Source organism: Ornithodoros turicata, chromosome 6 (assembly GCF_037126465.1).
Source record: "Ornithodoros turicata isolate Travis chromosome 6, ASM3712646v1, whole genome shotgun sequence".
Classification (NCBI taxonomy): Eukaryota; Metazoa; Arthropoda; class Arachnida; order Ixodida; family Argasidae; genus Ornithodoros; species Ornithodoros turicata.
In genome coordinates, this window is record NC_088206.1 from 51,506,075 (window position 1) to 51,532,287 (window position 26,213).

A 26,213-nucleotide genomic window follows, 5' to 3' on the forward strand; every position below is an offset into this window, starting at 1 on the left:
CCGATCTATCGACCCGTCGATGGATTTCGTTGCCACACACCACTGCTCGCGTCAAGAAGCGTCCATTCTACACCGACTACGCCTTAATGTCGCCAGGACACCTCTACTTCTCTGTAAAATGGGTCTTCTCCAGTCGCCCAAATGCCCCACTTGCGCTGTTGAAGCTGATGTGCCACACCTTCTCCTCGACTGTCACAGATTCGACACCTCTCGAGCCACGCTGAGACGACGCCTACTCGAGCTGCGGTGCACGGACTTTTCCCTGGCCACTCTGCTCGGCCCAGTACGAGATCACACACAGCAGTCTGTGACCAAAGCAGTGCTGACTTTCTTGAGAGACTCAGGTCTGATGAATAGCCTGTGAACTCAGTCGTGAAATCTCATTCTTCTTTAACCTCATGCTTTCTTTTTAAAGTCATCTTCTGTGATTCATCTCATCATTCCTTCACCGTTTGTTAGTCATCTTTTTTGTCATCTTTGTCTTTAATCTACCTCATCCTTCTTTCATCATCTGGTAGTTTTTCGTTTTTTCCTACTTCTTTTTCTTTCTTTCTTTATTTATTTATTTCTTTTTCTTACTTCTTTTTCCTTTTCTTTATTTCTTATTTCTTAATTTTCTCACTTTATTTCTTTTTCTTACTTCTTTATTTTCTTTATTTATTTATTTATTTCTTATTCCTTCTTATTTATTTCTTTCTTTAATTATTCTCTTTTCTTTTTATTTATTTATTATTATTTCTTATTTCTGGAATAGCAAGCCGACGTCCCGTTTGGCTGACCTTTCCCCGTTTTTTTCCCTTTTCGTCTAATAAACATATCCCCCCCCCCCCCGCGAGGATACCACGCGTATGTGAAAAAGGTCCGTTCTTACACTTCCCAGACGGAAGTAAAGGTAAAGGAGAAGGAAAGCGAAAAGCAAAGTTAGAGTACCAGTTTGTGTAGAAGTTGCACGGTCCGTCGAATAATAGAGCCAGTGGGAATTATCACTTTGCACGCACGAATGACGCCGTCGCGTCCCGACTGAACCTCGATGATCCCTGCGAGTGACCACAGGGCTTTGGCTTAGTGAGTGAGAGACAGGAGTACCAGCTCGCCTACTGCAAAGAGCACGACCACGCAACCGGCTCACGCCCGTGAGGTGTTGCAAACGCTAAGCAAGTACGTCTTCGGAAATGTACTCCAGAGTCCACGTACGAGAGAATTCAGCAAATATAACTTGACGGCCCTGGGCTGTGTCGATGACTGATGTGCGGGTTTGATTGACATCGTCGTGGGTCAGCGAAAAATCTGGGATATGAGGGAGAAGTCTCGGGGGTCATCGGAAATGTAGGCCAGAGAGCGTGAATTAATAGTGGTCGATTTCCGTGAGGATGGTAGGGAGTTGCTCGAAGGTGAAGGAGCTGCGTCCTAGAGTTTAGCGCAAGGCATCCTCGACCGAGTGGACGAGCCACTCCCAGAACACTACCCACCAGGGTGCTCGTTCCTCAATAAATGTTCATTGATTGTGGTGGGTTCTACAATAGTCTAGTCGGGCAGGGGAGCTGACAATTTGGCCGAGATCACGTGAGACCCGCTTAAATGTGCGAAAATTATCTGAGTAAGCAAGTAAGTAATTATCTGAGTAAGCCCCTGCGGGTATGGAACGTCGTGCGGCGAATCGCTTGAAGGCTTGAAGAAAGGCGTCATGGAGGATGTGAGCTCAACGCGGAGTGCTTCAGTTACGGCGCAGGCAAATAGAACTATGGACGACTTTTGAGCCGATGGCAGTTCGTTTGATAGCAGATAGGGCGGCCGTAGTCGATCCACGTGAAGCGCAAAGGCTCGCCTTGAGATAAACGATCCTGGGGTAGCGGAGCAGTTTCCCTGGTAGCTGACTTGTTTCCATCACGTCGACAGATAAGGCAAGAAAAATGATTCTCTTGACCGTTTGACGGCCGCGTATAATAAAAAAACTCTCGCGTATCTGGGCAAGGGTTCTCTGAACGCCGGCATGCATCTGCTGAACGTGAGTGTGAGTGAGAGTAGGTGAGTGAAACAATGTCGACTGGGAGAATCATCGTGTGGATAGCAGAGAGATCCAGAGAGCTGGAAGTAAGTTGAGTTTCAAGCCGTAAGGACACCCTCTTCGTCAATGGAAGCTACAAGGGGTTTTAAACGTTCCTGCGCACCTTGATACTGTTCGAGGGGTTCTAGTTGTACTGTTCTTATCCAATATTTCTTCGCATTGTTCAGGTCGGTCGCCGAGACTGTCGCGGTATGTGGGCTAGTATGCGTTGTTCGCTTGCAACGATGAATAAAGCAGAAAATCCATGCGGTAAGAGCAAACGAACGTCGGAACGAGCTGTAGTCGTGCACAGCAAGGATGGCTTCATGCGGAGAAGATGGTGCAAGAAGGAGTCCCACTTCAGCGTCCATGTTAGAGGAGGAGTCGTTGGCGTTTGAAAGAATCTCGGGTAAGCTGAGAGTAACGGGGAAGAAGGCTGGCGCCTGTTGAAGCCCTGGGAGGACCTGAGATCCACAAGGAGCTTGTGGGGTTCTCGCAGAAGAATGAGGACAGACTACAACAGCCGTTGTCGGTGGGCGAAAGAAGAATGTTTAATTCCTGCGTGATGCAAGAGCGCGCGGCGTGGGCGGATTGTAGTGTCGTTGTCGTCGCACTACATATGCCCCCCTTCCAGCGTTCCGGAGGAAAGTTGGAGCGAGAGTAGTCTGAGCCCAAGTGACACGTCTTGGAGGCGTGGGTGGCGTGACTATGTCCGGTGGTAGAGATGAGTCAGGATTGTGGGCCGGGGCAATGTTGTCGAGGAATGCGGGCTTCAGCCGATCAATCGACACACTTTCGGGCCGGCCGCGGACGTCGAGGAGGAAGGTCTTAGAAGCGCGTTGCAGTACCTTGTAAGGGCCGGAGTAAGGAGGTTCGAGGGCGCGACGAAGGCGGTCGGTGCGCAAAAATACGTGGGTCGTGGACTGCAGTTCGGTGGGAATGAAATGTGGCGCCACGGATGAGGCACGAGTTGGAGTAAACTGGAGGGTTGCGAAGGTGTTCCGGAGTTGTGCGACGAAAGTTGAAGGGTGAACAGGCTGGGGAGGCGGGTTAAAAACGTCCGCAGGCAACCGCAGCGGGGCTCCGTAGACGAGTTCCGCGGAAGAGCAACCCAAGTCGGACTTGAGGGCAGATCGGATACCCAAAAGGACCAACGGAAGGGTTTCGGCCCAGTGATCTCGGCAGTTTTGCGCCATGATAGCTTGGTTCATGTGGCGGTGAAAACGCTCGACTAGTCCATTGCAGGCGGGGTGGTACGCGGAAGTTCGAAGCCTTTCAGTTCCGAGGGCGCTGGTAAAAGCGTGGAACAGGGCGCTCTCAAACTACGGGCTCCGATCCGTTACGACTTCCTCCGGAACGCCAAAACGGGCGACCCAAGTTGCCAAAAATGCCGTAGCGACGGTGGCAGCAGTAGCGTCGGGAATAGGGGTTGCCTCTGGCCACCGCGTGAACCGGTCGACGCAGATGAGTATGTAGCGGTTTCCTTTGGATGGTGGTAATGGACCGACCAGATCAATGTGCACCTTGGTGAAGCAGTCGGTAGGAGGCAGGCACGCTGCGAAAGGGGAAACCGTGTGCCGATGGCATTTGGAGAGCTGACACGGAACGCAAGAGCGTACCCAGCGGCGAATATCCTGACGTGCTCCAAGCCACACGAAGCGTTGGAGGACAAGTTTGATGGAAGCACGCGTTCCTGGGTGGGCAAGCCCGTGAATACTGTCAAAGACAGATTTCCGTAGAGTCGCTGGTATGACAGGACGGGGATCAGCGCAGGTGTTGTCGCAAAGAATGGGTGCGCTATGGCCCGGGAAAAGCACGTCCTGAAGCTTGAGGCTGGTGGAACGCTGTGTTCGGAGGTGAGCGATTTCAGGGTCGCGTGACTGTTCAAGGGCAATGATATCTGCGGAGAGAACAGAAGGGCTGCCGATAGAGTGAACGCGACTTAGGGCGTCAGCAGCTGCGTTCTTGGCGCCTCTGATGTGCCGAACGTCCGTTGAGAATTCCGCGATGTAAGCCAAATGCCGGATTTCACGCGGAGTGTAGTTCCGACTTGCGGAGGTGAAGGCGCCGACAAGAGGCTTATGGTCAGTCCAAATAGTAAAACTCCGACCTTCCAAGAAATGCCTGAAGTGTCGGACGGCGGAGTAAGCGGCGAGGAGTTCTTTCCCGAAAGCGCTGTACTTTGACTCGGTCTCGGAAAGTTTCCGTGAGAAAAAAGCGAGGGGAAAACGCATGCCGCCGATTTCCTGTTGAAGAGCCGCTCCGAGTGCATTGTCGGAAGCGTCGACAAGAAGGGAAGTTGGTGCATCGTGAATTGGGTGGCTGAGCATGGTGGCGCTCGCGAGTGCTTCCTTGACAGTGTCGAAGGCTTCTGCCGCGTCTTCTGACCAGGACAAGAGCGCTGCTGGCGAGCGGGACGAGCTCAGTCAATTCTCGAGTGGCCGCAAAAGCGCCGCGCAGCCTGGAACAAAACGACGATAGAAATTCAGAAGCCCGAGGAAACGTCGCAGTTGCCTGCTGGAGGTGGGGCGAGGGAACTCCCGGATGGCCCGGACCTTGCTGGGAAGAGGAACAATGCCGTCCGATGTGATTCTGTGACCGAGGAACTCAAGAGACGATTTGCGGAATTCGGATTTCTGGACGTTTATGGATGTGGACACGTCGTGATGGAGTTAAGTGCTCGAAAATCCCCACAAGACCGCCAATCACCAGTTTTTTTGGGAACCATGTGAAGCGGAGTCGCCTAATCACTGTTTGACGGACGCGCGATGCCGATGTCAAGCATATGTTGAAATTCGCCTTGAGCGATCCGCAGCTTTTCAGGGGCGAGACGGCGTGGTCGAAAGCGAACTGGGGCACCCTTCGTCTCAATATGATGAACGACATCATGTCCCACCGGCTTCGTCCAGTCTGGTGGCTTCGTGAGCGATGGGAATTCATGCACCACCTCAGCGAAAGGGGATTCAAGTGATGAGATGATGGGAGCGGGAACGGTCTCGGGTGCCGTTAAACGCAGGGCAGGCGTGCGCAATTGTGTGGTAGAGTCGACCAGGGTTCTGCGTTTCAGATCGACGAGCAAGCCGAAGTGGTGTAGGAAATCCGCGCCCAAAATGTTGTGAGTAATGGCGGCGGTGCGGAAAATCCAGTGAAATGTACGGCGAAGTCCCAAGGAGAGTGTCAAGGAACACTCGCCGTAAACGGGAATCCCAGTAGCGTTGGCGGCAGCGAGGTGATAAGTGGCTTCTTTCAACCGGTCGGCGCGAGTTGCAGGGATTAGACAAACTTCCGCCCCGGTGTCGACAAGATAGCGGCGACGAGAAACGGGGTCCGTGATATACAGGTGGCGGCTGCCGTTGACAGGAGAAGGGGTGCCGCACGCCGCCGTTAGCGGCCCCCTGGGCGGTTTCCCGGCCACGCGCAAGGAGGTCTGCGCTTTCTGGCTCCTGCGCCGAAAGACCAGTGATACCAACAAAAGTCAGTTGGGTTGTCCGGGGAAGGGGAACGGGGTCGTCGAGCGGGGCGGGAAGAGGTTGAGCGTGGTCGGCGAGAACGTGCTCTCCCGGGATCATCATCTCTTGAATTCTGCCGTCGCGGCAGCACAGCTGCGAGAAGCGAGGACATGTGGCGTACATCGTCTGTAAGTTCTGCCAGACCGTCCTGGAGCGAACGGGACGGAGTGCCAGGGATAGGTGACTCTGGAGTCTGAACGGTGGCAATCGTCGTTGGCGCGACCTCAAGTATTCTGTCAGCATGGTCGGCCAAGTCTGCGATCGGTAGGGTTGTTGATGTTGCCAGGAGCATTTGCACGGTAGGAGGGAGACGCTGAAGAAAAAGCTCCTTCAGCAAAGGCTCGTCCATCGTGGTAGCGCGGAATCCGAGAAGGGTTCGCATGTGTCGCAAAAGTTGAGACGGAGTCCGATCGCCAAGGTCCTCGGCGGACAACAGCTGCTGGAGACGCTTTCGCTCGGAAAGTGTTGTCCTCGCTCTGATCGCGGCCTTGAGGCCTTCGTACGGCGTTGTTGATAAAGGGGCGCAGAGAATGTCAGCCACGTCGCCGGCCACGTCCGAAGGTAAAGCCGTAGCGACGTGGAAATAGCGGGTGGCTTGAGACGTAATATTAGCAAGACTAAACTGACATTCTACCTGCGAAAACCACACGGCGGGATTCGCGTGCCAGAACGGCGGAATCTTCACGGCGACATGGCCGATGTGGGGCTGGGTTGCAGGCTCGCTGCTAGGACCGGCAGTCGGATCCATCGTCGCGGCTGCTGAATCACGTTCGGGTCACCAGTGTGGGGTTCTCGCAGAAGAATGAGGACAGACTACAACAGCCGTTGTCGGTGGGCGAAAGAAGAATGTTTAATTCCTGCGTGAGGCAAGAGCGCGTGGCGTGGGCGGATTGTAGTGTCGTTGTCGTCGCACTACAAGTGCATTTCTGGAAGTTCCTGCGCTGATAGGCAAGGTGACACTCACAAATGACAATTTGTTATGAAATGCTCCCACTCCGAGATCCACGAGCTGAAGGTCATCTCCAGACGAATGGGACATCAAAGACCCAGTTCACGGCTTCCTGATCTGTACATGGGCGAAGTCTGGGGCCGTGGTTAGTGACGACCAGGATGAGCACAACAGACCCGAATTATATACTCGACCAAACGGGAAACCTCCATTCGCACTTTACATTCCAAGCAGCTGTATGGTCCACGCGCACACATTTTTCTCCTCTACCCTGCTTTTCTTGCCCTTTCTTCTTCTCTTTTGCCTTTCTCCTCCTCCTCCACTGATGTCCAATGATATGGGAAATGCTATGCAGCCTCTTTGCAGTATTATTTCATTTCCGTTGACTGTGCAAGTAAATGAAGCGTTTTGCGCCACCACAACGTGGTCTGAAATTTCTAAGCCCAGGGTGACAGGAAATAAAGAAAACAGGTTGCGGTTTCGTTTCGCAATTTCCGCGTAATGTCGGTAGGCTATAACATGTCGACACAAACTTGTTTCAACCGCGTCCTCTCCAATTTAGGTTTTTTGTGTTACGAGAGATTTCGTTTATTGTATGCGCAAGCATTGCAGAAATCACACGAAACGACTGGTGACTAACCCTTCGCCCGACAACAGCACAGCACGGAACCGCAACAGATCAACGAGGAAGTTCAGGAGACAGCTGTAGAGCCTGTGCGCATTCAAGAGTCGCGCCACTAATTGTTCCGTCTGGCTGAGCGCGATATGCGTGTTTACAGGACTTGGCATGGGTGAGCACGAGCGGTCATATGTTTGCACAAGATTTCGCTTGACCCGTCGCGCGCCAAGTGAAAACAATAATAACACAAAAAGAAAAAGTTACATCAGCGGTACTGCATTTCCAAGCAAGCGCCAAACTGTTGTGAAGCGGTGACTGCGCAAACCATTTCGCTCGCTGCGCCATCCCTCGACTGTAGACGACGAAGTGCCGGCTATGATGCACCGCCTATTTGGGTGCTATCAGACAGTAAGAGTTCGAACAACACTTACGACATACTGACTGAATGGGCGGACAAAAGGATGCGTCAGAACAGGATTGGATTTGTGTCTGGTGGAATTGAGAGCCCAGTGTAATTCTTACCAGGCGGAGCAGGCTGATGAGATGGTGCTTTGTGCCAGGGGTCAGCGCAATGGTTTATCCAGAATCCCAAGCATGGAGGGGTGTTGAAAAAAGTTGGGGGGAGGGGGGTCATGATTATAGTTACATCATTACCGACATGTGTCTACAGCTGAAATTGCAAGAGCACCCCCTGCAGTGGGTACTTTCACCTCGTATTGGGTATTTAAAGCATGTAGTTGTTAGTATGGGAAGGGATTTGCGTATCCTGTTCACCGCGCAGACTCGTATAACGATTCTCTTGTTTTTTCCAAGTTTGTGCAACACCCATCTCACGAACTGTTGGTATGTAGTGTATCTATTTCCTGTATGAGACACGCAAGCTTTGAACAAAGCTAAAGCTAGTAGGACTATTAATTCAGCTTCTGAATAACTGACGAACAATAACGAAAAGTTCAGAATGACTATTTTGTATTGAAACCAACCAGCATGATTGTGCATGAGACACGCTTCTTACGTGTGAATATGAGGCTAGGTTCGGGCTGCCCTCGAAGTTCTAAATATGCTACTCTAAGAGCAGCTCCTTGCAACATAAGCACTCGACTTCTTTCGGCATTATTATGCATGAACCACTCCGGCCCTTTTACACAGCGCCGTCAAACACAAAATTTACAAAAACTGTTCATGGGCTTCATCATGGATGCTCAAAGCTCATCTAACAGTCTGTCGTTGGAACTTCCTCTTCATGGTGAAGTCGATCCGCGGCTCAACATTTCAAAAGCAAGGCCTCCAAACTCTGCTGCACGTAGCAGGCCCCTCTCAGCTGCTGAAAGGCAGCTGAAAAGCTGACTTGTCGACTCCGCTGTGCTTCCACGTCCATATTGAAAAAGCGCCCAGCAATACGGAAGTTGCGCAAACCACCCAAACTTCCGGTGTGCACTTTCCACCAATAAACCTCGCGGGCGTTTGACGTCATACACATGGGAAAACCACTGCATAATAGCTAGAGTTTTGCGCTGATCGCACGAGTTGAGGGCAGAAATCGAAACCGCTTTTCTGCTCCTTGTTTGGAATAGTTCGCGGCTCCGCAGAGAGGAAACGTTTCAGTTGCAACTTGGAGGCACCATGTAGGTTAGTTGTCCATACAAACAACGACATTGACCAGGTACTGGTCAGAGACCCTTTAAGTCAGTGGTAATCTTTTCCTGTTAGTGTGATTAGCTTTGGGAACATTTCCTACCTTCAGGTTGAAGAGCTTGTTCGGCTTGGGGGCAGTGAAGTAATGCAATCGACACGAAATATACTCGGGTACCTTCTGACGGATTGCGTTGCTGCAGAGTTTAGCTGGGTTGGTAAAAAGGGCAAGCGGAAGTTTGTGTGGCAAATCTGTTTCAGTACAATCGCCTACTTAAACTATGCCTCCAACATTCCTTGGTCGCAGTTACTGTGTATACTACATGTCAGCTCTACCCTGTGATATGTTCATGTTAGGATGGGATCAATTTTCATACTTTTTGGCGCACCGGAGTGCCTGTGCTTTGCTTGCATCAATATTCCCTTTATGGTACCGGCAACTTCATTAGCCCCCTTCGTTTCTCAGGGTACTCACCCATTTGCCTCCTACAGATCTAGCTGCTCATTCAAAGAACTGATGTTAACAGGATACATTGTTAGCTAGCTCGTTGCCAGGTGATACACAGAAGATGTTTTTCTGTGGGATTACAGAACATTCAATAAAATTTATATTCACTGTGAACAGGCTTGTGTGGCGGAACAGCTGGCATTATAAGACGTATATATAGCATACGGGGGGAGGGGACATACTGCATTAACGTCCTGGAATGCCTAGAAAAACATCCTGAAAACCCGGGTGTTGCAATGACAGTACGAATGACGTCAAATAGTATGTCATTCGGACAATCCGGGATATCTTATGGACATCTGATTGTCCCGTTGGTGACATCATACAGACGTCCTCAGGATGTGCCTTGGTTGTGTGGTACCCTGTACGAAACCGACGCAACTGTAGCCTCAGGGCCTTCTCGCCTTATGAACGGCTACGAATTTATTTCTGTGGTTCCTTCGTGTGTTTTCCGGCCTCCGGAAGTCACCGATCAAGTCCAAGTTCTCCCGCCGAGGCATACTGAGACACAGACATGATACAGGAGTGCGTGGAGCAATGTATATGGTAAATACAGACATCACCGTTTGACAATACACCCGTTTTGCGAAAACAAACAAATCCCGCGTCAACTTCCGGTGACCATAAAGACTTCCGGTCCTTCGGTGTTTACCGCGTTTTGCCCGTACGCGTGCGTTGTTTCAAGCGCTCGCTTCTTTTTTCTTTCATTCAGTGAGTAAATAATTTACGAGCGACTACTTCAAACGGCTTTCTGTCGAAGACCAGAGATGTTACGCTGTGAAAATACGATCTACAGGGCTTCATAATCCGTATGATTCACGAAATGTACAGCAAGTCACAGCGCAGTTGTGAAGTTTGCCGCCCGTATCATTGCCTCGGCTTTACACCTACTTGATCGACACCAAAGTGTATATAAGTCATTGGAAGCTTATAACTACTCCTGGAACGGGAAAGCGACAAATATCCGTGTACACGTGTGCCCCAAAACTCCTTGCCGTGAACGTCGCAGCTACTGTGTGTGCTGGGCAAAGAGAAGGAACTGAGTGGTCTTATTTGGGTGCTAGACCCGATGGGAGGATTTAGCGTAGCTGCTGTGGGAAACGGCTTTTAAAAGAGCTCTGAAAGCCATCTCAAAAATTTTCGGTTCCGAACGCGTTGTGGAAGGAGGTAACTTAACTTGATGATTAACACGAAAATTTTCTCTGCAGGCGATGTTTTCCGTAGAGAAAAAGACTTGAACATCGCCGCGCGTGTTCCCACTGTACTCGCTCCTCCGGGTCAAACGAGGAGGAGAAACGTAATTGGTTGCGTAATAAAAGTTGAAAGCGGCGACCGCGCTTCTATCCGGGTCAGTGCTGACTGGTTTTCATTTCTTCGTTCCGTCCCCCCCCCCCCCTGCTTTCTCCCTGTCAAGGGATTAATAAGAGAGGACCTCGATATTCCTGGTCGTGAAACCCCCGTTCCCGAAATTCATGTTCTGGAAACAAGGAAAAGGGGAAATGCTGCTTCGTAAGATGATATGCCGCGATTAAGAACATAACATCACTATTTAACCACTCAATTTCAGGAATTTTCTATATGTGTCGAAGTCGTCTTAGCGAACGAAAGACACATTTAGAAGCCCTTTGGCTTAGCAAGGCGGCATGTTGGTTGGTTAGTTGTGTGCTTGCAATATTATGGCTGGGTTAGTCACAGTTTGCCGTTGGCAGTTTTCCGCGCGCAACATGTGCATTTTATAGTCAGCTAAAATTTACGCTAGTCACGCGTTGTTTCAGTGCACGCTGATATGTCGTCGGACGCAAACTTAACCGGCGTTGTCGGTCACTGTATGCTGGATGAAACTGATGCACTATATGGTGACAAAACAAATGGCGCCGAGCACGGATCAACTCAAACTTGCGTGTCTGCGTCGTCCACATTTGTAGTCTGCATCGGCCAATTCTCGTTTAGCTCGATGATTGTTGAGTTGACCATAAATTGTGGTGGTCTTATGACACTGCTTGGCTATGTTGGTGTGTAACTCAGACAATGAATGTTCAACTCCTGATGCCAAGATGTGCCGGCGGTGGCATATTGCGATAGATTTCACTGGTTTGTATCTGACAACGCATGGGCAAGAACACTCCTCCAGTTGAATAAGGAATTAACTGAATGGCTAACAAAGTTGCTAGTCAAAGTGACGGGCACTAGTGATCATAGCGAATTAGTGATATAGCGTATATTGATATAATGACATAGCGGACGGAATTAGTGGTCATAGCGATGCAGCGATCATTTTGAGGCGTGAACTGAAGCAGCGCAACACAACAAGAAACAGTCACCACGATAACGAACAGCATACAAAACACAGACACGGACAGAACAGCGTTCAACTGGCACCTGAAGTTTATTTTCATAATACACCAGCAAGGTCAAGCGGGGAGAGGTTGACCGATTTTTGGTTGACTTCGCTCGGGGAGTTCAATGAGGAGGCCTCTACAAACTCACGGCCTAACCTTGAACATGTCTGTAGACCAATCTTCATTTACTGTATCTGATAAACAAAAAAAAAAAAAGAAGAAGAAAAGAAACCTCTTCCACCGTTGCCGCGGGGTTCCGAGTGAAAAATAGCAGACGACGTTCTTCCAAACCCATCAGGGGCTCCACTTTTCTGACATCAAAATGACGCAAGAGGCTCGACGGCTCGTTTCGGGTATTGCCACCGTTGCGCATGGTCGCGATTTTCAAAATCGAATTCTGCGATATTTATGCACCTGTTGATAGTATTACTTCGCATGCTGCATTTTAATAAGCTTACTAACCGCTTGGCTCAAAAAAATGCTAGTGATTAAAGTGCCTCCCTAGCTCCTTTAAGGCCCGTTCCGACAAACAGCGCTTCGCTCCAGAGCACTGGAAAACAGCACTTGGCGAAGTTGAGCTTCGGTGAACTTTCCCATCGCTGTCTCCCAGCGATAGGATCCCTGAACCAATGAGAACGCGGCTCCGCGTTCACGTGACGGGGCTGCCTTCTTTTTTCGATCACGTGAGATCACCAAGTACAGCGCTGGGACAAGCGCTGCAAGTGCGAACCCCACAGTGGAAATACAGCGCTGTTTTGCAGTGATGTGGTGCAGCGCTGCGCTGTATGTAGGAACGGGCCTTTAGAGATAAAGTGTTAGTACAAATACTGTTGCACTGGTTTGGTCATCTTCTACCTTGATAGCATGAAGGACTAAAGCATTCACATCAGTACTTTTATCAGGTGCAGGTCCAAATGGTAATTGCAGATGTCGAGTCATGCTGGTTTGCTGTATGGACGCAGAGAGCAGTGGTTGTCACGACAGTTGAGCGTCACAGAGTTTTCTGGGACCGGCTGGTACCAAAGCTGGAGTAATGGGTCTTGCAAGAGATAGTTATCCGTCGTCATGATCAGAGGAGGGATGCGGATTTGAGACGCCCTTGCTTATGTCGGCATAAGGAGGACGACAGAATGATTACGCATGAGAGCCCAACAGTGTGGCTTCACCTCAAATGTGTGAAAAGCTGATCGGGCAATGATGCGCTGGAAGACTTTGAATATTTTAAGCTGGTTGTGTTCAACCTGGATACGAACTCTCGAATTATCCTTCCAACTTCAACATCCTTTGTGCTGAGCTGCGGCTTTCCCCCAACTTGATGGTGGTATGATGAAAGATGCTTCCTTAATGGCCATAAGTATATCGTGCCTCCCAATCTTGTTAGAAATTTTTGTTAGGGCTACATCAGTAACCCTGCTTCCCTATGCCTTAGAAATAAATTCCTCCAGTGTAATGAACTCCGAATACAGATGAACTTCATTGTGTTGTGGTGCTTGTAAGCACTAAATGTTTTCCATCGTGCCTTGTTGGAGCATGACCCCTTAATCAACACCCCTGGCCAGTCTATTGTGCAGCGGAGCTGCTTCAGCTATGTGGTTGGGTGTCCTTAGCCTCGCTACACGCCGCACTGGCAGCAGGTGCACCTTCCGAACAGGCTTGAAGTGTTCATAGCGCTCGAAAACAACTTTCTCACGGGTAGGAGTCTCTTATTATGAGCAAAGACCATTAGAATCCAGTCCGGGTGATTTGGGGTGTGTGCAGGGACCCCCGAAGAAGAAAAAGTTGCTATAGTTTTTGCCAAAAGACCAAAATATAGACTTCTAAGGAATGTAACAACAACAATAAGGAATGATCACTCAATGCAAACACAAATGTACGGTGGACCTACAGCTTAGTCGAATGGGGGACTTATATCTCACGCCGAAGACATCTCTTGGAGATAAAACGCAATATCTTCCTCACCATTCAGTCACGAAGTGTTTGCTGCATTTTCCGTAATGCAGTCTGCCGGCGAGAAGTTGTCCCGTTTCACTGTGACCGCCCGCGCTTTTCGTCCCACAGATATACAGAACTTCGCCGCTAACAACTTGTTTACCCCTCCCTTCATTGTGCAAGCGAATGCACAGCAGTGTAGCATGTCGAGGAAGACTGGCAGTAAATACATCAAGCACAAAGAAAGCAACGAAGAGACACAGCTGGCTGCGACAGTGTTATCACGGCGCAGGGAGACCGCAACCGTATGCCGTTTTGGCAACCGGAGAGGGTGGGAGAGGGAAACCGGAAGCGATAAAAATGGCATGTATAGTTCCCTTTTATCTAGCATTCGTACCCGTAACGCATTAGACGGTAAATAATACCAAGCTTGCTCAAAGAGAAAATAGAAAATATCCGACACTTTCCGAGACACGCTGGGAGGGAGAGCCGTTTAGGTCTGAAAGAGCATATGTGATGAAAACCGAAATGAGTCCACAACAAATTAAAAGTGGTGTGGCATAGCCATGCAGGATCGCATTTATTCATTTTCTTTCATTAACTCATCCCAGTGCAGAGCCAGTGATGTGTGTACTGAAAAAAATTAGCCGGAGCTCTTTCGTTGCACGTATAGTGTATGTTACAAGTGCTCAAACGTCGCCATGCCAAGGGCGGACTAAAAGTGGGCGGGGGCGGTCGCCCCCCCCCCCCCCCCCCCCAAAGGCAAATGCAAGGTTTTTCACGACCCATGTCGTCTGGACTTTGTACACATTTGGTTTAGCGGAAAAACAGAGGTTCCGTTGCTTTTGTGCAACAGTGAAATATGTCATCTTGATGTGGTAATGAAATTCATGGAGGGCATTGATAGGATTTCTCTGGCTTTAGAAACCATTTCCAACTGGCAAGAACAAGGGTCCGCGAGCAAGGCGAGATCTTTGCTTTTGGCTATCCAGGACACCGAATTCCTGATCACACTAGCGAGCATTTACGATGTGCTCTCGGTGACGTCACCACTTGGCCGCATACTGCAAAGGGAAGACCTCAAATGCAGACAACATGAGAGGTGTCGAAGGACACGATTGACGGTTCAGGGAGAAGCGGAACCCGAGCAATGTGATCGCCAGCTTTGGAAATGTTTTCTGCCGCTCAACTGGTCTCGCCTCGGCCTACGGAGTAGATCTGAGGATGCCACGTGTTACAGGTCGGCAAACAAACAGACCGAATATCGAAACTGACTGCGTCGAATCATATTTTCGCGTTACTATTTATGTCCCACTCATTGAATCGGTGGTCGAGGGCCTCAGACAGAGACTCCCTCGGGAAGTTCTGAATGTTTATTGCTTGAATTGCCTGCTGCCAGCTAACAACAAGGCTTGCGATAGCTTAGCAGTTCTAGCGGACAAAATACTGCTGGTTACTTGGCCTCTGCGAAGACACATTACACAAGTACCTCCAGGCAGAGTTTACACTGTGGCAAAGAAAGTGGAAAAGAGACGTTCTTGCAACGGCCGAAAACGTGGATGAGGTCTCGCTGTGGGGAAAGATGACGGGCCTGGCATTGCTCAACATCCACAGAGACATCACTAATTGTGCTTTGCTCGTGGTGACCGGAGAAAAAGGCTTCTGGTGCTCTAACATGTTCACATTTGCGAACTTGTTTGCCGGAAATACGGATATGAAGGTTAAGATGCGGTCTAGATATTACGACTCAGGTTTCATTCAGTTATTCAGGCGAGTCTAGGGATCGGGTACGCTGGGATACCATTGCATGTTTCACGTAAAGTGGAGTCAGCGCAATATGGTAAACCACAAATATGGGACGTCATCTTCCCCACTACTAAAAGGAGTAGTATAGATATAAGCGGTATAATAATCGTTACGTACAACGACATCCTTTTTCTAATCCAAGATGGCCGATTCTAATCCAATTCTAAGCCAAAATCCAGTTCTAAGCCAACACAATCCAGTCCTAAGCCAACACAATCCACTTGTAATCCAACACAAGCCAAATCCAAAGCCATCTGATTGGCAGCCATTAGCCCCGCCCACTTCACGTTGATTGGCCACCACGCCACTGATTGGCTGACCGTAGCTCCGCTCCTTTATGCTAATTAGTTGGCTGGCCTCCTCCCAGTTCACGTTGAATGGCCCATGCTAAGCCCACTGATCATTGATTGGTTGACTGTAGCTCCGCCCCTTTATGCTAATTACTCGGCTCTTCACGCTGATTGGTGCACGCGTATGGCTGAGCACGCCCCCGTTATGCTAATTAACCGGCGACGCTGATTGGTCCATTGTAGGCCTACTGATCACTCTCCCACATTTTCTAAGCCCTCTGATTGGCCGCCGCCACCGATTGGCCCGTTCTAAGCGCGCTGATTGGCCCGTTGAACATAGCCTTCGTTGGCGCCCGCCAGATGGCAGGGACACCGCTGCGGCTTTATCTCAGATGTTCAAACTCACCTATCTCTTCATGCCCACGCTAAGCCACACCATAATGGCTGGCGGGTGGCCTACTGAACATAGCCTTCACCGGCGCCCGCCAGATGGTGCGCCGATCGCTCGGCGGCGGCTTCAGATGGTTCTAACCCATCTCAGATAGCTCTATGAGATCGAACAGACAGGGGAAAAAAATACCTTTCAACGTTTATTGAGTACGTGTTTGAGGAAAAGCATGGCAGTCTTGGAGAGGTTGATTCCTTTGATGCTGGGCGTGGTTCCACGGAAGTGACGGATCATGTAGACGTCTCCGGGACAGCGGCTGAGAAAAATTTCGTCCTCCGTGAGCTGGCACTCCGCGTGCACTGGATATCTCGTAGCTGTCGCTCACGTCCAGCGAGTGAAGGCACGTACGCAACGATCCAGTAGCGTTCCTGTCCAGGTTAATGCCGGACCGCATAGGTGCCACGTGCCACTCTCTGATGGCCAAGATGTCGCCGGGGCATTCGTGCGCGTACGTGTGCTTATCCTTCTCGAGCTTGATGCTCGCTGTACAGTTGCGGGCGTCCAGCGCCAGCGCGCACGAGACGAGCGAGAAGAGAACGAGGTGCCACATCCTTCCAGTGACGCAGGTCAAATGACGCTACTCCTACTCATCCACTGCATTATCTGTGCGGCGGCGGGGGAAAGAATGCCAAGTGAAATCTCGCTATCTACGTCATCCACTCGAGCTTACCATATTCGCAGCTTCCGTACGGGTAGGAGTCTACGTCATTGTAGAGGTATCGTTTGTCGTCGTACGCCATCAGACTTCTTTTCACATTTCTGATGGTGTACATGCACTGTCTCTTTCCCACTATCGACACCTGTTCGTGCGATACGCTGGCGTGCATGAATAGGGTATCGCGGTACGTATCATGGAGGAGGTGTTTGCGCACAATGTTCCTTTTGACCCCTTTAGCTCTTGCAATCTGTTTTCCCCCGGCTAATTTGATGGAATACATTTTGGCTTTCAAGCATATTACTTCCTCAATGGGTACGCTACCCATTTCACTTTTGAACGCGCCAAGTCTACCGCGATTCCTCGCGCTGTACAGTGGATGATCACGATCGAAGGAAGACAAGTCTAAATGGTCGTCGGCGATCGCACGTAACTGATCTTCGTAGTCCTTGCAGAATAGGCCGAGGATCAGAGAGTCCGTGTCAAAGTAGCAGGTAATCACCGGACAAGTGAGCTACTCAACAGGGTTTCATAGTAGAACGAGAACATGGTTAACTTACTCAGTTCTAAAATCGTGAAGCCAATCTGCAGGGGGAAATCGCATCGCACTTTTCTCTTGCGCATTTCGTACATGACACAATCGGGGGACAAAATTTCCATTCGTACACATTCCGCCCGACTCCCGAGGCGACTCGCCGTCTCCTCATCGAAGGCTACTCGAATGTCCCGCATATTAAATTTATTTAGCAACGTACGCCCGAAGACCGCATTATTTGAGATTTTATAGAAATTTTTCTCGAACGTCGTGCTCGAGGCGACGCGTCTGGCAACATTGTCCTCGATGTAGGGGCGCAGGAATGGTGCCTGACGAAATTTTAGAATTCTGTGAATTTTTGTCACCCGCATGCCCAGTCTACAATAGAGCGCGAGCAGCGCGTAATGAACAACGTACTCGACCTTGTCCTTGCACGTGAGCAGCAGCTTTTTGCTGTTCGCGGGCTGATACATTAACTCTTCGAGGAGCCCCCGCTGAAATGGTGAGAGCCATTCCTTCGGAACGACCGCCTTCTCGGGAGCCAGGGGGAAGTACCGCGTCAGCGCGTGGATAGATTTTGGATACTCCAAGTCGCACACGTACACGTATCCCACGTCCGAATCCGTGGGGTGACGCATAAAATCCACGGAGCTAAAATCCTCGACCCATTCGAAATCACCGACGGGGAGGTGCTTTATCATAGTGAATCCGTAAAGATTGTTGCAATCTATGTACGATATGTACACCTCCTCTTTATCGGGATCGTAGCCACTGCACAGCGGATTGTTAGCCCGTAAATGACGTCTGCTCGCCTGACAGAGCCCGCCTCTAACACCCGATTCGATGGTCCGGTACATGTCCTCGTCGATGATCAGCTCCAATTTTGCCCGCGTGTAATTTAGAGCGCATTGCCACGAATAGGATGCCAGAGAAACGCAATGAAGCAATTCCAAACCGCGCGCGTCGTAGCACAGGCGTCGGAAGTGCTGCATTACGTCAGCATGTAACAGGGCATCCGTTTCAGGTACAATGCATTATAATCCCTCAGATTCAAGCATCCAAAACGTTCAAATACGTGCAGCGCGTACTGATAGTCTTCGTCGCTTATATCCTCCCCCGTCAGATCGTTTCCGAAGGCGGATTTTGCCGGCAGAGCCAATTAGTCGTAGACCGCGAACGACCTAACGTGGCTGTACGGGAATACAGCTTTACGAAGCAAAATTTCGTAGTCGTCTCCAAATACCTGCTTCAGGCATTGGAACGTCTCTGCGCCCCCCATGGATTTGACGGTTTCCACGAGCTCTCCCAGCGACGAATTTAGGTACTGCATGGTATCTCTGAATAGGAAGGTGCCAATTTCGAACGATCGGATTTTTTCCATGGAACCGGCCACGATGAAGGGAGCTCGCTTCCACCCGAGAAGGTGAAATTCCCGCAACAGTCCGGCCAAATCGTAGGCCAGATTGTGCACCATGATGGGCAGTTTTTCCCGCGTCGTGCACGCCAAGTTACAGGGGTTGCACAGCGTCGAGATGTAATTTGTCTCGCCGACAGTACAACGCTTGGAATGGTCGTGGTGCCGGACACGCGGTAGATCTTGCGCGAACTCCCGCCCGCAGTACGCGCAGTGGGTGGCAGCTTCGTGCCGCGCTCGTTGCTCGTCATTCAGCACCATTTGCGCGGGGCAGGCGTTCAGGGCGATCATCTCGTCCTGCATTTCCATCAAAGCTCTGACGCACTGCCTCGCGGAATCTTCACCGTGGTGCGCCCTGATGCGCATCACCTTCGAGTCGTGAGTGCGCACGAGCACGACACAGAAGCGCGAGGTGACGTGACGCTGCATGCCAACACCACTGGGCGCGAGTACGCTCTCCGTGTCCAACGCGACGATGTAGTTGTACTGTTGCCTGTACTGTATGTTAGTAAATTCTACAAAGTTTTTGCCCGGTTCGCAAAATTCCAATATGATTTCGTTTACGTCCGCGCACAGGCGACGATGTTTCGCCATGCTCTCTTCCTTCACGAAAGAGCGCGTGCAACTCTCGCATACGAAATGGTTACTTCTGGTTGTCAACAAGCGTTCGAGGGACTTGATTCCGAAAAAATGTTCATCTATAGCCAATAAGTGAATTTTCTTTTCATACTCGAGTTTTGGGGATCGCGACACGTGCACTCCCTGATCGACGTACTCGTATACGTACACGGATATCTGGTTTTTCTCTTCGAATTCGTCCAGATCGGAGTAGGAAACGGGGAAGCGGCTAGGCCACCAGTACTCCGCTGCGTGTTTTTCACATTTTTTCCATGAATTCCTTTCCTGCGGGTGCAGGAGGGCGAGCGTATTGTATTTAAAACACTCACCCTCCTTACGTGCCGGTAAATGAATATTCGTTAGCACGTTCCTGCGCTTAGCCAAATGATCGGGAAGTGTCCCTTTGCATCCGAATTTTTTAGTTTTCACTGCGGAAATGCATATTTGAACGTTTTGGACGTCGGCGAACACGAACCCACTCCCTTCCCGCTGATAATTTTCGACGCGCCCAGTGGACTCCTGAATCGCGTCTATCAGGGTATCCGCGATGGCTCCGTCGCTGTGGACTTCGCGAGCAAACGCCATAAAGTGGGCTATGTGCGCGGTTATCTCCCCACGAGTCTCCTTTACCATTAAAACATCGGAACAAATGCAAAACCTAAAGGGTATTCTTTGCGCTCTCAATATAGCGAGCATATCGTGAAAGTGACTCATTAAATACTGTCGCAAATCCTCTACTCCCTGATCGTGAACAGATGCCAATAGCATGAATCTTTTGACGATACCTCTAAATGCAGAGTCAGTCTGGAAGAAGGGCAGGAAGGATGTATCCACGTCGGGGTGCGATCGCATCACGTGAGCAGACAGTGTAGGAGGTGCGCCGTCCCGAGAATCGTCGTCCGATTCATCCTCGATATCGTGAGGATCAAAAATAAAAAAATTGGACGAGAACCAACAAACAATGATCATTCCATGCCAAGCATGCTTGACGTGAATTCGACCATCATTGATATCTTTCTTTTCAGCACCATTAGTTTTTAACTAGGGTACCCGTCCAATTTCGATGATTTCAACAGAGAATTTGAAGACAAAAAATTAAACTGTAGTGTTCTCATCTCATAACAAAACTGTGTATTTTGCACCACAGTGAGGGTCGAATTCACGCCTGAGACATTTGGCATAGAATGGCCCCCTTATGTGGATCACCCCGTCCTGCATATTGGGAATGCGGACCATTTTGAACTCTTAGCTTAGGCTGTTGTAAGTAAGCTTGCTGCTCTGGAGTGTGAGGCTATTGATTCTAAAATTCATTGTTGAGTTGTGATTTCATGCAGAAAATGTCCGTCTGCTTTTGATTTGGCCAAACTCTGGCTTTGTCTACATGAAGTAGCTGGTTACTGCTTAATCAGTTATTTGTATTCCTGCAGTGTCAACCTCGCAATTTGGCTTGCTGGATCCATCACATTCATGTGGCACGCTTTTGCAGTGCCATTGGCAGCAACAACCATGTTCTAAGAGTTGCAGCTGGACTGCTAGAAGTAGACCAAGATGGTAATCTGCACTTCTTTTGCACCATACAGATGCAAGAAAATAACAAGACTGCGAGAGATCAAGGAGAGTGTTGTGTCCATGCTTCCGAAAATGGAATAATCACCCGTAATAAAGTATGTGTATTATCACTAACAGATGGCTTCCTTGTCGTGAATACCAGGGGTACTGGGTGCTATATGGGGGCCAACGAGGTAAATTTGGGCATTATGTCAAAAGAAAATCAAATGAATGGCAAATAGGTGTCAAAAGAAAGACTAATTGAAGTCATAAAAGTGTCAATTGAATGGCAATTGCAGAAGTTCAAAAGAGATTCTTTTGACAAATGTCAAACGGAAGTCCGTACCAAATAACCAAATGGAGTCAAAGAGGTTCCAAACGTTTTTCCAAATAAATTCAAAAGCAATTCTACTGAATTTCAATTGCCTCTTTTGACTTTTTTCAATTGGAATTCTAAAGCATGTCCAAACAAATTTTTACAAGGGGTGTCTTACTTGGCACGACCGTGACGAAAGATACAAGATCCCTCACAAGTCGTACGGCAACACTGGAACACTGCACAGATAGCACACTGCACATGCAACACTGGACAGACAGTCCTGCCTGGACGCGCCGTATTTGCTGAGGCCGCATCTCCTATCTGGACTGTGATGCGGCAGGCTGCGAGTTAACCTACGTGACAGCGGGTCAGTTCACAGTGCCTACACTGGACGTGGACGCCAGAGCCCTCAGGATAGTTCGGATAGAGACAGAGTCAAACAAGGTTGTAAGTAGAAACTTTACTATGAGCAGGTCGAGAGGTCGAGACCCTGGGCCTATCGCTTGTACCGGGAGCACCTCTCACGCAGACCCAGCAGACGTAACCCTCGGAGTGGACAGCGCAACGCCAGCAACCAAGCAATACTCAGAGCCAGAGGCAGGAATCCGGTGGGCAGAACAGCAGCTGGAACCAAGAACCCAGGACCAGATATGAGACAGAACCAAGAGCCGGGCGGTAGAACTTGTAGCCGATGTAGACGGTCAGCTTGAAGTCCTTGTTCTCTTCCAGAACCCGTGCACCTCCGTCCGTGCCCCTTACGTCACACCCTCTGCACGTTTCCTCCCCCCCCCCCCCCCGCTGCTTCTTTTCCCAGATGTGACCACAACCATGACATAGACATCGCGTTTTCTTTATATCACGGTTGCATCAGCATATTACTTTGTACCGTTATTCCGTGACCTTTTGTAACTACATTTTCTGTTGTCTGGTAAGAGTTACGAAATGCAAATAAAAATGTTCGCGCTGAAAGGCGTTTGCAAGCAGTCTTGTTGCATAGTATACTCTCTTGCCTGTGGCTGCTCTGGTCCCGCCTGATATAATTTATGCGTATATATGGTCAGGCTGAACATTGAATGTCTGCCTCCCATACCAGCCCCTGCGCCATGCCAGTACTGGACAGCTATTCCTGACACCATCTGCTCAAACGTTGCCTGCCGGCGTACTGCCGACGATGGCCGAAACAGCTGTCCAGTACTGGCATGGCAACGATTGAGCACTTATAAAACATACGCTATACGTGCAGCCAATGAGCTCCGGCCAGACGTGTGCCCGTTACTCGAAAAAAGTAATTGATTACCGTTACCGTTAGTAATTGATTACCGGCGAAACACGTGTCCTCTGGTGCTGTCGCATCGTTCAATGAGTATCTGTTTCCCTACGTGCAGCCATAGAAGCCATTTTAATCTGTAAGTTTGAATTTCAAACACGTCTAGCATTATTTACTTATTTTTTTAATGGCTTTCCCCCCCTTTTTATAATTCACTGGCTTGCACTGTGGCATTGAGGAGTGCTCAGTCACCCTCCCAGGTGTATATCGCTCGCTGAGTGACCCCTGGTTTGCCAATCCCGAACGATGCGCAGCTACCCAGGGCCGACGAGCCGCAAACACGGCGAAACACGTGTCCTCTGGTGCTGTCGCATCGTTCAATGAGTATCTGTTTCCCTACGTGCAGCCATAGAAGCCATTTTAATCTGTAAGTTTGAATTTCAAACACGTCTAGCATTATTTACTTATTTTTTAATGGCTTTTCCCCCCTTTTTATAATTCACTGGCTTGCACTGTGGCATTGAGGAGTGCTCAGTCACCCTCCCAGGTGTATATCGCTCGCTGAGCGAGTGGCGTCGGAAGGTCACGTGGAACGTGATGTCCTCCCGTCAGGGTGAGTGACTCACCTCTGAAAGCCCAGTGCGAAGCCAGTAAAGTACTAAATGAAGAAAAATAGCATACGCTCTTTGGCTGCACGTTGAACATATGTTTATAAGTCCCAAACGTCGCCACACCAGCATTGGACAGCTGTTTCGGCCTTATTGGGCCTTCATCAGCAATGCGTAGGTGGGCGACGTTTGAGCGAGTGGCGTCGGAAGGTCACGTGGAACGTGATGTCCTCCCGTCAGGGTGAGTGACTCACCTCTGGAAGCAAACTGCGAAGCCAGTAAAGTATTAAATGAAGAAAAATAGCATACGCTCTTTGGCTGCACGTTGAACATACGTTTATAAGTCCCAAACGTCGCCACACCAGCATTGGACAGCTGTTTCAGCCTTATTGGGCCTTCATCAGCAATGCGTAGGTGGGCGACGTTTGAGCGAGTGGCGTCGGAAGGTCACGTGGAACGTTTTACAAGGCGGGCGTTAAGACGAATCCGTGTAATTACCGACCGATATCGCTCACAAGTATTCGCTGTAAATTCCTTGAGCACGTTATCGTCTCACATTTGACAGCGTTTTTGGAAACGAACTCCTTTTTTCTTTCCGTAGCAGCATGGATTTCGAAGGGGTCATTCGTGCGAGACCCAGCTTGCTGATTTATCCGACGACATATTGTCAGGCCTTGACTCCGGTCTACAGATTGATGGTGTTTTCCTGGATCTGGCCAAGGCCTTCGATAAGGTATCACATAGTAAACTTTACGCCAAGCTGACGCACCTTAACCTTACGTACTGCAAGGATAAAAAACTTCCTTTTAGATAGGAGCCAGTACGTAATCGCCAATTCTTCGCATTCATCGCTTCTTCCAGTTTCCTCTGGCATCCCACAAGGCTCCGTCATCGGGCCACTCCTCTTTCTTATATACGTGAATGACCTCCCCCGTGATGTGATGATTGTGTTGTTTATCGGACTATTTCGAACCCATCCGATGCTGTCGAACCCCAACACGATCTCAACCTGGTATCCTCCTGGGGTATCACTTGGCAGCTTCCCATTTACGTCGGCAAGAGTAAAGTTTAGTCTTTTTGTCGACGCCATCCTTGAGTTTTTACATATATGCAATCGGTTCATCCTCTTTAGAAGGTGTCACCACGTACAAGTACTTCGGCTTACATTTCACGAGTGACATGTCCTGGTCTACGCACATCTCCCATATTGTTTCCGAGGTCAATCGAACCTTAGGGTACTTGCGTAGGCTCCTCCGTTCCTCTAACCCAATGGTAAAAAAGATGGTGTATACTACCTTCGTAAGAACAAAGTTCGAGTACGCCTCACCGATCTGGGACCCTTATCAGTAGGGCCCGGATTTTTACGCACTAACAGGTAGCACTCTTTGTTGGATAAATCATTCTCGGCCAACCAACCTTCAGAACCGCATTGTTTTATCCTCCGATACATAAAACGGTGCGCACCCCCTTTCTCAGCTTATCGGGACACAGAGCGATATCATCCGCGATGATGATTGGCATACTGCGTGCTATGCGGTCAAGAGCGCCCCCTGATAGTGCCTAAAAATCCGGGCCCTACTTATCAGGTTGCTCTCTCCCAAGCTCTCGAGTCAATACAAAACGCAGCGGTGTGTTTCATCTGTAACGATTATTCGCCATTCAGCGGTGCCTCCTTGTTGAAAAGGGACGTCGAGCTCCCTACCTTATCGCACCGCCGGAAAATAGCTTCCTTATCGCTGTTTCGCAAAATCTTTCATTCCCCTGCTTTACGGAGTCACCTACTTAGTGTCGTACTGAAAGTCGAGTGCAATAGGGGTGGATGGGTAGGTGAAAGGCCTTGAACAGACTCGTGAAACTAAAGAACATTGATAGGACACATACCGTCCACCCCTATTGCACTCGACTTTCAGTACATTGTGCTGCTTGGGTACCTACATTTCGGGTCGGCATGACCATGCACACAAATTAAAATGCCCTGTTTGCCGACATGCTTATTTATTCAAGTCATTTCTACCCCGCTCGATTCGCCTTTGGAACGACCTCCCGTCCGAGATCGTCTCACTTACTGATCTCTTTTCTTTACCGATGTTCTGCATTTTTTCCCTTGTGTATAGATGTGTCGTGCTTTCACTCCGTCATGTAATGCCCCTTTGGGGCCTTTGACGTACTGTGACATAAATAAATAAGTATGCTTGCATTTATTATTTATTACAATAAGCCTAAAGGAGTTGTGCTTCCGTTGGTTTCGTGAATGCGCCATCACCTCGCTGTTGAGCAACAAAGTTTATTTTGTGATGTCACAAAACTGGTAATTCACATCGGTTGTTGTTGTTAAGGATGCGTTGGACGCGCACAGCGCTGAAACAAGGACGGGCATAAATACACTTTTTGGGTATTTAAATATAAATACAAAATACTACATGTTTTCATGTATTTTAATACTGCCTATAAATACTTTATGATTAAAGTAATTAAATACAAAATATACATACATTAAGACAGTATTTAAATACTGTAACTACTTCCGTAAATACTTTCAGTCGTCTAGGCACATTATTCTTTTAAATTAGTGTATAAATGGAGCCACCTGTGGATGCATCTCTGCTGCACACAATGCCCACATATTTCTTTATTTTTCCGTGATGCAGTGTGATGGTTTCAGCATCTTGCGTGGGCTGATTTTCCATTGAACGGAAACGTCTCCTTGAGTCTCAGGAGCGAGGGGGTTACTAGACAGGACGGACACGGGACAAGAACCGACGACGACTAAAAACCAGCTAATGAACTCGTTATCGCTTCTTCCACTTATGTCTATGTTGAATAAAGTGTTCATTTGCCGGTTCTTGTCCCCGTCTGTCCTGTCCAGTCCCCCCCGCTGCTCCTCGGACTCAAGGAGATGTTTCCGTTCAATCGTATACACCACCTCGCTTGCCTTCTGTACTTATGTTCAGCGACTTTCCATCTTCAGCGACGACAGTGAAAAACTCCCCGTCAAAAACTGTCTGGTTCGCTGCAGCCATTGTCCTGAGTTCCCAGTGAATGACTGAGTAGAATTGCCGCTCAAGGTGACGCAAAGTGACGCAAAAGGGTCACGAATCACATTTTTCTCAAATTGGTGTTCTTCAGAGTCACTAAATAAGTCACTAGTTTTCTCATTTCTCTCCCCGCTTCCAAGA

General features: G+C 49.2%; 1 protein-coding gene across 1 annotated transcript; it reads right to left on the bottom strand.

Annotated features, from left to right (window-relative positions):
* Nucleotides 1–16,216: 16,216 nt before the first annotated feature.
* LOC135398024 (uncharacterized) lies at nt 16,217–20,191 on the bottom strand. Its single transcript, XM_064629474.1, has 2 exons — nt 16,744–20,191; nt 16,217–16,676 (listed from the first exon to the last, which is right to left on the bottom strand). Exon 1 carries the CDS (start codon nt 20,145–20,147, stop codon nt 18,423–18,425), a length of 1,725 nt encoding a protein of 574 aa, XP_064485544.1. The 5' UTR covers nt 20,148–20,191; the 3' UTR covers nt 16,217–16,676; nt 16,744–18,422.
* Between the last annotated feature and the right edge of the window lie 6,022 nt (nt 20,192–26,213).